The 13,729-nt window shown below is 38.4% G+C and overlaps 1 protein-coding gene across 2 annotated transcripts in view; it reads right to left on the bottom strand.

The window, feature by feature from the left end:
* The window catches only part of SCAF4 (SR-related CTD associated factor 4), a 76,163-nt gene that overhangs the window by 9,865 nt on the left and 52,569 nt on the right, over positions 1–13,729 (bottom strand). For both annotated transcript variants that reach the window (XM_073362386.1, XM_073362398.1), the window contains exons 14-19: positions 13,324–13,437; positions 12,469–12,625; positions 10,798–10,952; positions 9,038–9,209; positions 8,815–8,895; positions 7,731–7,919 (exon numbers count right to left, since the gene is read on the bottom strand). In XM_073362386.1, the coding sequence (XP_073218487.1) occupies positions 7,731–7,919; positions 8,815–8,895; positions 9,038–9,209; positions 10,798–10,952; positions 12,469–12,625; positions 13,324–13,437 (868 nt within the window). The remainder of the gene's footprint in view (positions 1–7,730; positions 7,920–8,814; positions 8,896–9,037; positions 9,210–10,797; positions 10,953–12,468; positions 12,626–13,323; positions 13,438–13,729) is intronic.

The raw sequence follows: 13,729 nt of genomic DNA, 5'->3' as shown, positions 1-13,729 counted from the left end.
ATCTCTGACACCTAGCACTATGGCATCTTCCTTGCTTATAGCATGGATATTAAAGGCTCTAGATAGCAAGAGTCTACTTGCGGGAATGATAAAGAGGCCGGCTCTTATACTGGTCCATGATACGGTCATCCATCTTCTTGCCTTCCTCTTCAACCAGATACTTTAACTACAGTTTCAAATGTGACATACTTGCTAAAGAATCCACCAGTAAAAGCTAGCTTGATTTGTTTTGTTTTTTTTGTCTCCCAAAGAAGGGTATTTTGATAACTTCTTCACCATATCATTCTTGTAGTTGTGCCTATTATGACCTGGTTTACTGTTTCTATGAACAAACTGTAAGCTCACGAGACTCCATGTTCTCATATTCGTACAATGCTCAACACATAGTCAATGTATGCTAATATATATTTTACTCTTCTTAAATGTCAAAGAATGCCTGAGAGTCAAAGTAGGTGAGGTAATATCTTTTATTGGACCAATGTCTGTTGGTGGAAGGGACAAGCTTTTGAGTTTCACTAAACTCTTCTTCAGGACCACTTAAAATGAAGTGCGCAATTAAGGGTTAGCAGGCAGTAGTGTATGCGACAAATTATTGTAATGAGCCATAAAACCAGTGTCTCTGTGTAGTCTAAGGTTGGTTGTTTATATTGTGAGGCAAAGTTACCGCATAGAGAATAAATGTGACAAATAAAAACCCGACCTAAATCGGTGACGTAATGAATTTTAAAAGGCAGGTAGATGCCTTGGGTTTATATTTGGCATAGGATAGATGAGAGTACACTGAAACAAACTTTAGAAACATTAATATGACAAGAAAAATTTTAATTCCATTGTGAAGTATTGGTTGCTCATTTATTTCTCATCCTCTGCACACGGAAAATGCAGTGGTGTCTATCCCACCCCCAGACTTCTCACGTCATAAGAACATAAAATGGTCAGCACGTTCCTTTCTTTCCAGATTGGACCAGCTCATCATCCCAGTGTAGTTGAATAGATTTCACTGTAAGTGAAGCATCTCGGATTTTTTAGCCTTGCACCATACAAGGTTAGGATATAGAATTTCTTTACTGAATTGACTCAAGCATTAGACTAATTTTACTCTAAGCCCAAAGTCTATAAATTACATATCTAAATTTACTGACAATTACTAAATAAAAACTAAAACACTACCCTGATTGTACATGCAACTTTTGGTATAATTTACTTTGTAATCCTTTAGGGTAGAAACAGGATTTCTATGTCAAACTGTTTATCATCAAATGTGAAATGAAGTACCAAAGCTCCCACTAGACATTTGACCTTCTAAGCAACATGAGAGTTAAAAAAAAACAAACACACACAAAACAAAACAAAAAACAAAACCCACCCACACTAAAAAGTGTCCACCAGTAATTGTGTAGAGTAGTCATGAAAATTTACTTGCCCTAGAATAAGATCTACTTGCCCATCCATGACTATGGACAATAGTGAAAAATCACTTCTTAACCTCACAAATTTATTGTAAATTTTTTGTTAATAATTGATTTAAGTTACATATAATCATTTGTAACTCTCCAGATGGGTTTACTACATGCTTCATCCTGCACCTCTTAGCTAGAACATGGCTTGTACTCATAACAGACATTAATTGCCGTTATTATATGAGGAATATGTGAGGAGTCAGGTGTCATTCATGCAACACATATGGACAAAAAAAAATATTAATCGCCTCCACAGCTTTTACCAGCAATATATACTAAGGTGACAGGAGCTTTTAAAAGTGTACAACACAAAGAGCTCAGCAACAAAATGTATTTGAAATATGTTCTGTAACCATTTTCAACAAGAAATATGGATGTTGCCTCTGTCAAGAAGTGTTACACGTAGTATCAAAAGCTGCTATTGTGATACTTGACTTCATTCATAGATGAGCTATGCCTCAAAATGCTGTAATTGCCTTGTTTTGTATAAGCAGCTTTAGTCCATGGTTTGTCAGGTATAATATATTAAAACAGTTAATATAGCAATTTTTAATATACTTGTAATGAATGATAAAGCTAGATTTCTAGGTCAATGTAATTCCACTTCTGTTCATCTCCTCCCAGCAGTTTGTATAAATCCACGTTTCTTTTTGGCAGGTTTAGCATTTGTAACTCTGAAGTAGCTGAAAAATATTACAATTTGTTTTAAAAACCAAATTCTGGACAATATTCAGTCCAAAATCCAGTGTAACTTTATCCATTTTTGTTCCAAAACACACCCTCTTCTGGAGATCTGTTAGGATGACATACAAATACTGAGATTCAAAATTCTGGGATGTTGGTAGGCCATCAGCAGGTCAAATGTTTAAGATGGAGGCTGCTGCTAAGATTTCAAAATGTTTAATTTCCAAAAACTATCAGATTTTGCACTGCAAATCTCTGATAAGATCTTAACACTGCTCCCCATAAAATTGGAAAGTTAAATACTGTCATGAAATCCTTGAAAATGATGCTGCATAGCAAAAATTTCTAAATGATGTAACTTAGTCATTTCCTCCCAAAGTCACTATTTCCTTCGTTATAACTGTACGCACAATTTCACTTCACATAGTTTCTTGTGTTTTCAAGATTGAGTCTACGTCTGAAATCAAGAAGTTTTGTTTTTCTCAGTTTTCTATCGCCTCCATTAACATAGGCCAAGATTAAAAGAAGGTACGTCTAAACTTAGGCTGTAAATCCATATTTCGGCACCAAAATAGCTGGCCTGATTTTCTATAGTGCCAAGCACTCAACAGCTTCCCCAGAAGCCAATGGGAGTCGCTGAATGTTCAGCACTTTTGAAAATCATGGGACTTATTTAAGTGCCCAAATACAAATTTCAGAGCCTAATTTTAGGCATCTTTTTTTCAAATCTTGGTTATTGTATCAAGCTTTGGCTACCAATACATAAATTATGTTATTGATTTTATAAAACATTTGTTAGTAAAATCAAAGCATGTCATGTGACTGATTTAAGGCAGAGTTCAATTACAGGAATGGTGTTTGAGAACTCTCCCTCCTTTACTGGAATGGGTTACCTAGGGAGGTGGTGGAATCTCCATCTTCAGAGGTTTCTAAGGTCAGGCTTGACAAAGCCCTGGCTGGGATGATTTAGTTGGTGTTGGTCCTGCTTTGAGCAGGGAATTGGACTAGATGACCTCCTGAGGTCTCTTCCAACCCTAATATTCTATGATTCTAGTATACTTCTCATTTGGTCACTTGTATTGAGAGTTGGTATTGCTACTACATTAAGGGGAAAAATAAAATGTTTATTGTATTTTTGTAACAATGAGTTCTCACAAAAAAAGCCTAGCAGTACAGTTATGTCACCAGCACAGTGTAAATTTTAAAAATAGTCCACAGACTTCCTCTCCTCATTGCCACTTTGTAATACACATTCACTGCTGCTATTTAGCTCAAAATAGAGTGTCATCTTTTCTCAGAGTGTTTTACTTTATTTTTCCTCTATTAACATAGATTACACTAATAGGCAGACACCTCACTGAAGGTTGTCAGAAGGTGAGAGAAGAGATATGCACCACACATTTGATATTATCAGGAAGTTGATTATAGCAAACTCAATGGAAACAGGAGGCAATTTATTTTAGGCTAGAATGCAAGTGCCAGAGTTGGAATTTTGATAGGTCACCAGAACGTTTCTACCTGTACCAAGTGTGACACAATATCTTAATTAGCATAAAAACACCCAGCTCAGAGCCTTTTAACATCCATCTCAAAGGTATTTTCAATAGTGACATGCCTACTAAAGTTAGAGCATTTGTTCAATAATAAAGTACCACCTAGTGAGTCAAGGCCACCATTTCTTTCAGGAGGCAGATCAATGATCTCTGGCAGGATCTAAAAATCTGCTTTGCATATGAGAATTTATGACACCACAACCCAAGTTATGTTATGAACAATTTGGATGAGACCAAAGGCATCAAAGTGAAGCTGTGTTTCTACAGTCTTGCTCAGATTGAGAATACTATCATGAAAGTAGATGTGATCAGGAGCATCCATTGAATTAAAGCTACCCTGACATGGTTGTAAAACTTTATTTCCCCAACATTAAGTGACCAGAGCTTCGGATATTCCATGCCAAAAAAGATCTTTTGAAAAGGTGGAAATATTTAGCCACTTTAGCAACTGTATTGGCTAAAGAGTCATGGGTGTTTTAAACTGGAGAATTTATATTAAATGTGGTTGGTTGTTAAAGTTATTAAAAACTGCTCTCAGATGTAGATATCACACCAAAAATGTATTTTTTCATTTTAAAGCTGAGTTATCAGCACTTGAACACAGCGGTACAATGACACAGTGCTACTAGAATTAGGGCTGTGTATCAATTTTTCTTCCAAGATTACTTTTTTGTATCTTCTACATGAAATAATCTGTGCATCTGAAGGTGAATTATTTGGTTAAGTATAATGTTACAGCCAAAGAGCTTCAGGTAGTTCAAATCATTATAGAGACTCTCAGTGCACAAAAGGGTCCTTTCAGGAATTAATGTTGTACAAAAAGTTCAGACACAATGCGACTATAAAGGTAATCAGAACCAAAACTGTGTCTGTTGAGAAGGGAACTACACTGCAGATTTTACATCCAAGGTGACTGGGATGACAGAACAAAACATAGCTATGACATCACTGTAAAACAGCATAAGGAAACTTACAGTAATTAATCCATTTAGAACTCTATATACAATAATACATGTTTTTTATAAACCAAACAAATAAATAAGCTTCATTTTAAGTTACAAAAATATTAGAAGACGACTCTGCCTTTATACAGATTACATTTAAAGTATTCCCAGGCAAGATTATTAGGGTTAGACTTTTATGACCATCTTGTCAGAACAATCCTCTTTCCTTAAATTCAGCTGGCTGAGATATGTTCTTTTATGTTGTCCTCATCATTGAAGATCATTTCTCCCTTCTTCCCCCGCATCCCAGATCACCCCTAGTTCCTCAGATGGACCTTCATGATGCTCTTGAAAGATCTGAAAATCTTTCCATCTATTTGCTCCCCCACTTCTCTCAATTCTGAAGGCCCACGAGAAGCTGGACAGGGCTGTGTGTGGAATTTGTCAATGTCTATCCAAATAGCTACACCCCATATTCAAGAATGAAAGGTTCTATTGTCAAACGTGGTTGATGCCCCTGGCCTGCTTCTCTCCATGGCAATGGATACCTAATTGAAGGTGACTATATACAGCCTGTTGTATTATCTTCTAATATCCTTCCCATTTCGATAATAATTCAGAAGAGTTATGCAAGGAACTCTACCTTACTATCCTAAGTGAAGGAGAACAATTTCTGCCTCCCACCCAGTCTTTTGCTGATCTAGTGAACAAGAGACCAGGTCTGGTTCTCTCACACAGCAGTACTGAACTCAACCCTCTAGGGGTAATGCACTTTGAATATTCCTTTTTTAAGGGTGCGAGAACTTCAGTTGTATTTACTAACTGAAAATCCACAGGGATGTTAATTTTCTGACTTTTCATTTGTAAAACGCATGCATCTCTTGGTATATATTTATTTCTACTGGTCCTATGATGTTTTTTGTCTCTCATCTGCATGTTCTTGCATAATTCTTTGGTATATATAATCTCCAACGTGAAAGGGACACCTATTAACTTGAAATAGTCATTTTTAATAGTGGCAAAGTAGGGACAGGTATAGCATCTGAAACAAGCCTGCTTGAAAATTTCTGCTTTTACGATCACTTTTCAAAAAATGCTTCTCCCCCTCCGCTCAGTAAATATCCAGAATGTTGGAATAAACTCATCTGACTGAAAGGTCAACATCACAGGCTTTCCTGTATGCAAAGTACTGTCAATGTATGAGGTTAAACTGATAAAAATGGAGAAAACCATTTTCAGCGTCAATTTCTCTAAGGTTTCAAAGTAGCAGCAGTCTTAGTCTATAGTCGCAAAAAGAAAAAGGAGTACTTGGGGCACCTTAGAGGCTAACAAATTTATTTGAGCATAAGCTTTTGTGAGCTATTGCTCATTTCACTGGATGCAATTTCTGTAAGCTCTTTCACATGTAAACACAGCAATTAAAAAGATTCAGGAATGTTTTGATTTTTTTTAAAAGCTGACAATGTCACTTGAATTTATTTTCCTTCATGAAGTTGGTTTTCACTTCACTAAATAAAGTCCCTTATGTACAAAGTCAAACAGCAAACTATACAACACTCTAATAAATTTAATAGTTTTGAGTAAGATCTAGGTTATAAGTTATGGTACCATTACCAAACAGATTTAAAAAAAAAAACAAAAAACCCCACACACATTTTTATATTAAGTCAGTTATTTAAAAAAAGCACAAAAAAAAATTTTTTTTTTTGAGACCGCAAGATGTCCACGTGCCTTGACTGAATAACCAAGTTATCACTATAGCCACCATCCTTTCTCAAGCCACACTTTCCCTACAGTTGGTTATCCCCCACTTGTCACACTGGACAAGATTTTCACAATTGAACACTGATTTTGAATGTCCACTTTGAGGCACCTTAAAGCAGCCTGATTTTCAGAGGGTGTATGCTCAGCACTTTCTGAAAATCAAGTCTCTTCAAGTTATCTCAATTTTTGAGCTTCCAAGAGGGGGCATCCAAAAAATCACAAATCGCTTTTAAATATTTTGGCCATCATGTCCACTATGAGATATTTTCAGAGTAAGGTCCATGTCCCTTCTACTTCTGTAACGTACTCAGCAAATTTCTGGAAACTATATTAAATAATGTTATCCTTTTATATCATTCATGTCAAGCTCTTCTTTGTAAACTCCCACAACCAAATTTAAAAGATGGTTTGCTGCAATATAAGTATTTTATTTTATTTTAATCAACCTGAAAATTAGAGCAGACTTTTGAGTGTTTACGTGGTAAAATGACCCATACTGGTAGAAACAAGTAAGGGGTACATGAAAGACAGTCTTAACATACCTGTAGAAAACTAAATTCCCTTTAAAATCTGCAGGTATTCACATGTAATTTTAAAAAAAAAAAATCAAGTAAACCAACTTTGGTATATACAAATCTGATGTGTTTTCAAATCTCTTCTCCTACAATGTAAATATTTAATAAGATTTAACACTTAAGAGATCATGTACCACAGGCAGTTACTAAAGCTTTGCATACAGCAGACCTGGATCAAGACAATATATATAAAATTAGCATTTCTGTAGACAAAAATAATATACCAAGTGTTCAGATTTTTTAAAATTTATTTTCAGGAAAACAGCATTCTTTCAATGAATGTGTACAATTTCCTCCATGCACACAAAATTCAAGCTTAGAGCACAGATGTCATATGACCAAACACTAGGATGTCATAAAGGTAACTGCTAAATTAAGTCTTATTTGAATGATTGCTGGAACAGTCTAAACATTAGACTGAGTCAGTCAGTCCCAAACTTTATCCTAGATTTAGAAGTAGGTTAACAATATATGGTCTCCATTTATCAGGAAACAGAAGACAAAAACTGAAGTTTAAATGCTTGTTCTAGACCAAGCCAAATGTATAAAAAGGCCAGTGTTAGCCATACATAAACAAGACAGAATTTTCAGTATACAGTTTGCTCTGAACTGTGTTAGTTTCCCGTAAATTTTAAATAGACGGCAAGGAAAGCAGCATAAACATCCTAGTTTAAGAAACAGGGTTTTTTTTAAAAGTACACAAACTGAGCATAAATTGAAAACTATGCAAACAATATAAAATGAACTTACCAAGAAGTGGAATAGGTTGGGTGACAGGTGGAGGTATGTTAGTAGGTGCTACAGGTGGTGGAACAGTCCCAAATATTTTGGGACCATCACTACTTTCAGCATTCCCTCTTGATCCAGAAACCACAGTTGGAATGGGATTTCCAATAGATAAGTCTTTTGTAGTGTCTTCATTTATGCCAGCCACCGTAGCTGAGGAACAATTACATTAATATATGAAAAGCTAGATGTACTTTTTCCTGCATACACCTAATTCCTTCTCTCTATAGTCCAGGGGTGGGCAAACTTTTTGGCCTGAGGGCCACATCGGGGTTCCAAAACTGTATGGAGGGCCGGGTAGGAAAGGCTGTGCTGCCCCAACAGCCTGGCCCCCGTCCTCTATCTGCCCCCCTCAGAACCCCAACCCATCCAACCCCCTGCTCCTTGTCCCCTGACCACTCCCTCCCGGGATCCCCCGCCACTAACCCCCCAGGACCTCACCCCCTATCAAGCCCCTTTTGGAATGTGGCCCTGCGAACATAGGCGGAGGACTCAGGAGGAGCACGGACAGCTGCAGAGAAGCACGCTTTCCCCTTCAAAACGCCTCTTCTCTCCGACCGGCTGCGCAGCCACCCCGTGCTCCTCCTGAGTCCTCCACCCGCATTCGCTGTGCTCCCGCCACCCGCACCTCCTGCCTGCTCCCCTGAGGCTGCAGGTGAGCCTCCCTCCTTGCTCTCCCCTGCCCCCGCAGTGCAGGTCCCCCCGCACCTGCACCCCATGGGGGGTGCACCAGTGCTGAGCTGCCTGAGTGCCTGGCCCTGGGGCCCCCTGTTGTTGGGGGGCCCCGTGCCAGGGCACCCTGTGGTTACTGGTAAATCTGTCCCTGAGTTGCGCCGCCCAGCCAGAGCCAGCCATGCCACTGCGCTGTCTGGCAGGAGCTCGCACCCCTGCCACCCAGAGCGCCAGCAGCATGGGGAGCTGAGGCTGCAGGGGAGAGAGGAAAATGGGGGAGAGGCCGGGGGCTAGCTTCTCTGGCCGGGAGCTCAAGGGCCGTAGTTTGCCCACCTCTGCTATAGTCCCCTTAATCAATGTATACACACATACTTACAATTTGGGATGCTTATTCCTGGAGTGTGAGGAACAGATACTGGAGGGGTTATAGGAGGGGGCGGTCCAGGAGGAAGAAAACCTATATGAACACACACAAAAATTGACAAATTTTAACACTATGTACTCTTAGATCATATTTTATTTTTGCAGTTTTATTGCAGACACTTTTAAATGGTTACATGTTTAAATCAAAGTATATTCTCTGGAAGTACTTAATATACCTGGGGGCAAATGCATTGGATTGAATCCAGGTCGCAAAAATGGAGGTGGTGGTACACCAGGGCCAAACCCAGGAGGAGGGATCCCTAAAGGAGCCGTGAAAGTAGGTGGCTGAAGTGCACCAACTACAGGAGGACCTGATGGATGTGGTGGAACCGATGGATGTGGTGGAACCTACAGAGGAAGGAGGGAAGAGTTAGCCTCAAAACCACATGCATTTGGTGAGAAATAGTCTGCTGTGCTTACTTTGTTAGACAAGACAAAGTAACAAAATTTACTTTCAAAACAAAGTGATCACAGACGGCTGTGATTTTACTCAAAACACTGGAGAACACACAAAGCACCACTACATTAAATAGCAGTTCTGCTCTGAAAAGTGACTAGATAAAAATGTCACCTTATGAATAAGGATACGATTTGGTCATGTATTCTGTCGTATCTGAGCAGCCAAAAAAGGGTACTTTTTACTCCTAATAGCACTGGAGGCCCATGATAGCTCTTGATTTAACTGAACGGTATTCCTTAGAACCTAAGAACAACCATACTGGGTCAAACCAATGGTCCATCTAAGACAGTATCCTGTCTTCCAACAGTGGCCAATGCCAGGTGCTTCAGAGAGAATGAACAAAACAGGGCAACTGCACAAGAAGGGAAGACCCAGCTCAACTCTCAGATCCTAGGCTGAGTTTGCTGAGGCAGCTGAGAAGGAAGTGAGGTTGGTTCACCCAGGCAGCCCCCTATAGCCTTGGGGTGGGGTATGAGGTTGTGCAGGGTGGATGCACGGGCTGAACTGACACAGCTAATGGAAATCTCGGACTGAAGGTGTTTGCAGTGCATGCACACCTGAAGCAGAGCACCCATAGGGACAAACTACTCAAAGAAGCAGCATTACTGCACCGTAACAATGGATATTTCTAATCTTTTAGTGAAGTACTCAAAGACTAACTCAGTGAAGTACAGAAAACTTTTCTTTTTTCAAATTCTACAAGGGCTGTATTTGTTATTTTTAAGTAAATAGCAAGGAAAGTTATAAACTAACAGCATATGGAACTAGCTAATGCAGCCTGTGATAAACTAACAGATTGAAAGGTTACAACCCATCTGGTTAAGAAAACTCATGCAGTAACTTTTATTGGACCAAAGCTTAAGGGGATAAAAACAAGGTAGCGGAAAGAATCAAGTAAAGATTTGCCAGATATACTCAAGCACATTATCCACTAACATATTCAGGAAGTCTGCCACTGCTGGTCATTGCCCAATACTGCATTTTGAATTAATATTTTTCCAATTTTGTTTCCTCATTTTAGCTAAGCCAATGTCACAGGACCTATGGATTTGCACCTCATATTCATCTTCTGTGGTTTTTAAAAGTTCTTTTGTTACGATCATTGAGACTTAGTTCAGCAGCTAGGCTCAGACCAGTTGCTTTTTGCTAAGGTGTGCTCAGCTGGGAGGTGAGACAAGGCTGAAGCTGCACTGCCTTTTTTTGGTAAAAAAGATTCAAGCAGTTGGTACCAGGTAGAAGCTGGACGTGGAAAAAGAAGATTATTTTGTGCCACACATTGCCAGGGTTACCAGTTAGCAGACAGGCATACCAGAATAAAAAAGGCTAAACACTACCTGAGATACTCTGACTTCTGTTTCCCTCACCCTCCCATCTCTATGATTAATTCATGAACTGACGTGTTGAACTGTGATTTAAATATGTTTCTGGTTGCAGCTATCCAGCAGCAAATGGAAAGAAAAGAGTAACCAATCTTACCTGTGGAGGAGGTACTGTTATAGGTGCCGGTATGGGAACAGGAATTGGAACAGGCAATGCTTTAGGGATAGGTGACACTGGTTCATTATGTGTAGTTTCTGCACCTCCATTTTGAGCTACTTCATTTTCGGATTTCTTAGAAATTCCTTTCCACTCTACAGGAAATAAATGGAAACAGTTCAGTTGAAAGAGTATGAATATTTAGTCACTATCGATTGCTAAGTAAAGCCAATGTGAAGATTATGTTGCAAAGAATCAGCCAGCTGTCTCTATAAACAAATTCTATGTAAAGGTGTTTCTGAAAATACAAACTGAAAATCGCTGTAAATACAGACTGTACAACAAGCAGCCACTAAAGTGTGGCAAGTAAAATAAAAAAAATTTCTTCTAATAGACATTTAACAGCTGATGTGACTCAGACCTTTGCATTCAGAACTGCTGTTGCATTTCTGCAAAGGGGTCTGAAGCACATTTGGCAACAATAATAAAAACAATAGGATTGTGCTTGGAACAAGCTCTGTAGTCAGTAGGCGTAATTAGTTTTTCCAGGGCAAGGCGAAGGCAGCTTTTCCCTCTGATAATCACTACGTTTGGAGTGCTAATATTGTATTACTACCTTGCGGTACAACACACTCCTGAGCAAAACAAAAAGAGAAAACACTAGTCAAGCACCACTAGAGGAGCATTAGCTATAGCTCCAAACTCATTTTATAATGGAAAGAGGACATATGGGGGAGGGTGGTGGGGGTGTTCCCTATTGCCAATCAATGCTTTCTTAGAAACAAGCAGAGGAAAAAGCAAGAGGAAGGAGGCAAAAAACTACATGCAGAAACAGTCCAGATATTAAATACAAAAAAGAATAAAACAGCAAGAGAAAAGACAAGAGATTTAGAATGCCATTCTTGATGATGGAACACAAGTGTTGATTTACTATTAACAGAAATGCTGCACTGAGATGAGACTGAAATAGTGGCTGAGATGATACAAAATGCCTGAAATCACTCAGGTTACTGGAAATAAAAAAATTTGAGTAAAGCTGATGTGAAGTTTATCCCAGATTATCTCTGAATAAGCTTTCATATATTATCGCTCATTTTAATGTATTCTTGGCTTTTTTGCTTATTAAAGCATTTATTTGGGAGAAAAACGACCCAGAGCTAGCTAAAAATTGAATAGAACAATGAAGAATGTTGAAACAACACTGATTGGCCCCTGAAGTTTCTCTCGCACATCAATGGCTAAACTGTCAGAATCATCAAAAGTCTAGTGTTCCTATCACCAGTTCACAAAAACAGACACAATAACTTCCAACTTTGAAGTAAGTTTTGGTCACATGGCACTTCTTAAACCACAAGTTAGTAATAAAAGCTATCACAGCACTTGTGTTGAACCTTGACTTGGTAATTCCTATTAAGTGGTTTACCACAATATCTATCACTATTTTCCTATTATAAACTTAACAAAACTTGCATTTTCAGTACACGTGCACATATACAAAAGTCTATGGGTATAGTTCAGGTCAAGACAAATAAAATACTTCTATACAATCAATATTAACATGTTCGTAAGTAACAAAAGTGATTTCTATTGAAACAAACCATTCACAGCTCTACTTAAATCAACCCAAAATAATTCATTTGAAGATGATTTAAAAAAATCTGTGTATTTTACCTGGGCTAAGAGTTTCATTGTCCAGCATTCCTCCTTCACAAAAACTTTCAAGGTCTTCAGGCTTCACTTTGTCCCATGGTACGTAGGTAACACCTAATTCTACATCCCAATACTGCTTATAGTCTGGTTTAATTCCTTTATTTAAAGCCCACGCAATCTTAAGAAGAAGGGGGGGAAAAAAAAAAAAAAACCACGACAGTCAGAGCCCAGCTGCATTTTAACTTTTTTGTTCAGTACTCAGAAAATATGCACTTAACATTAAACAGCATTCAGCATCACAACGTAGGTCAAGAGGCAACAGAAGGATTCTGTGTCCAACTGGAGTTGCAGGAGAAATTTAGGCCATTATAAATACTGGAATTTAACCAAATTGTCTGGGCTAATTCTCCTGTATATTTTGTAAAAGATGCTAAAAGATTTTGATATATTCTAAATGATCCCAAATGGCCAGCACTTCAATTCGGTTTCATTCAAGAAGACAGCACCTAACGCTCTAAAATGATATTGGGTCACTGATTTAATACTGATTCAGAAGAAAGAATGCCACTACTGAATCAGCTTCACTTTATTTAGTACTCTATTTTCTTTGAGGATTTCCCCACAAAGATTACAAGACAAAGGGAATTTAAGACAGGCACCCCTTTGTCAGCTTAAGAGAAACCCTTGTTAGTGACCTGGAAGAGGAGAAAGGATCCAAATTCCATCAACTTCCATGTACCAAATGCTCACCAATAACCAAACTAAGTAGGGCGTTCACCTATGTTACTGAACACCGTGCTATATATAAAATATTAAATTTAAAGATTACTGTAAGCTTTAAAACTGAATCTATTATGAAATTTTTCCAAGTAGTACCTTTATAGATTTCTGATTGACTTTGAAGTTGCCTCGGCTCAGTTTTTGTAGGGCGCGGTAAGCATCCTGTCTGTGAACCATTACAATGTAGGCACATCCTCTAGGCGGTATCATCTGTTACAACATGTATAGGAACAACATTATTTAAGCTGCTACACTTGGTAAAACAAAAGGTAACCTATGTATAATTAAACAGAAGTAGGCTGGAACAACAGTCTTGCATGTCAGGGAGTACTTTGGATGATTTAGAGGGCATAAACAGATCTAATACTTATTAATAGATATCCTTTTAAACTAGTATCAAGACAGACATTAATATTTATCCATCTAAAATTCCTGTTTAAAGAGAGTGTAGCCTGGTAAGCAAGGGGACAAGTGCTTATGCCACAATGTAGATATTTCACGT

The sequence above is a fragment of the Lepidochelys kempii genome, chromosome 1, assembly GCF_965140265.1.
Source record: "Lepidochelys kempii isolate rLepKem1 chromosome 1, rLepKem1.hap2, whole genome shotgun sequence".
NCBI classification, from domain to species: Eukaryota; Metazoa; Chordata; order Testudines; family Cheloniidae; genus Lepidochelys; species Lepidochelys kempii.
This window is presented reverse-complemented; position numbering and strand designations above follow the sequence as displayed.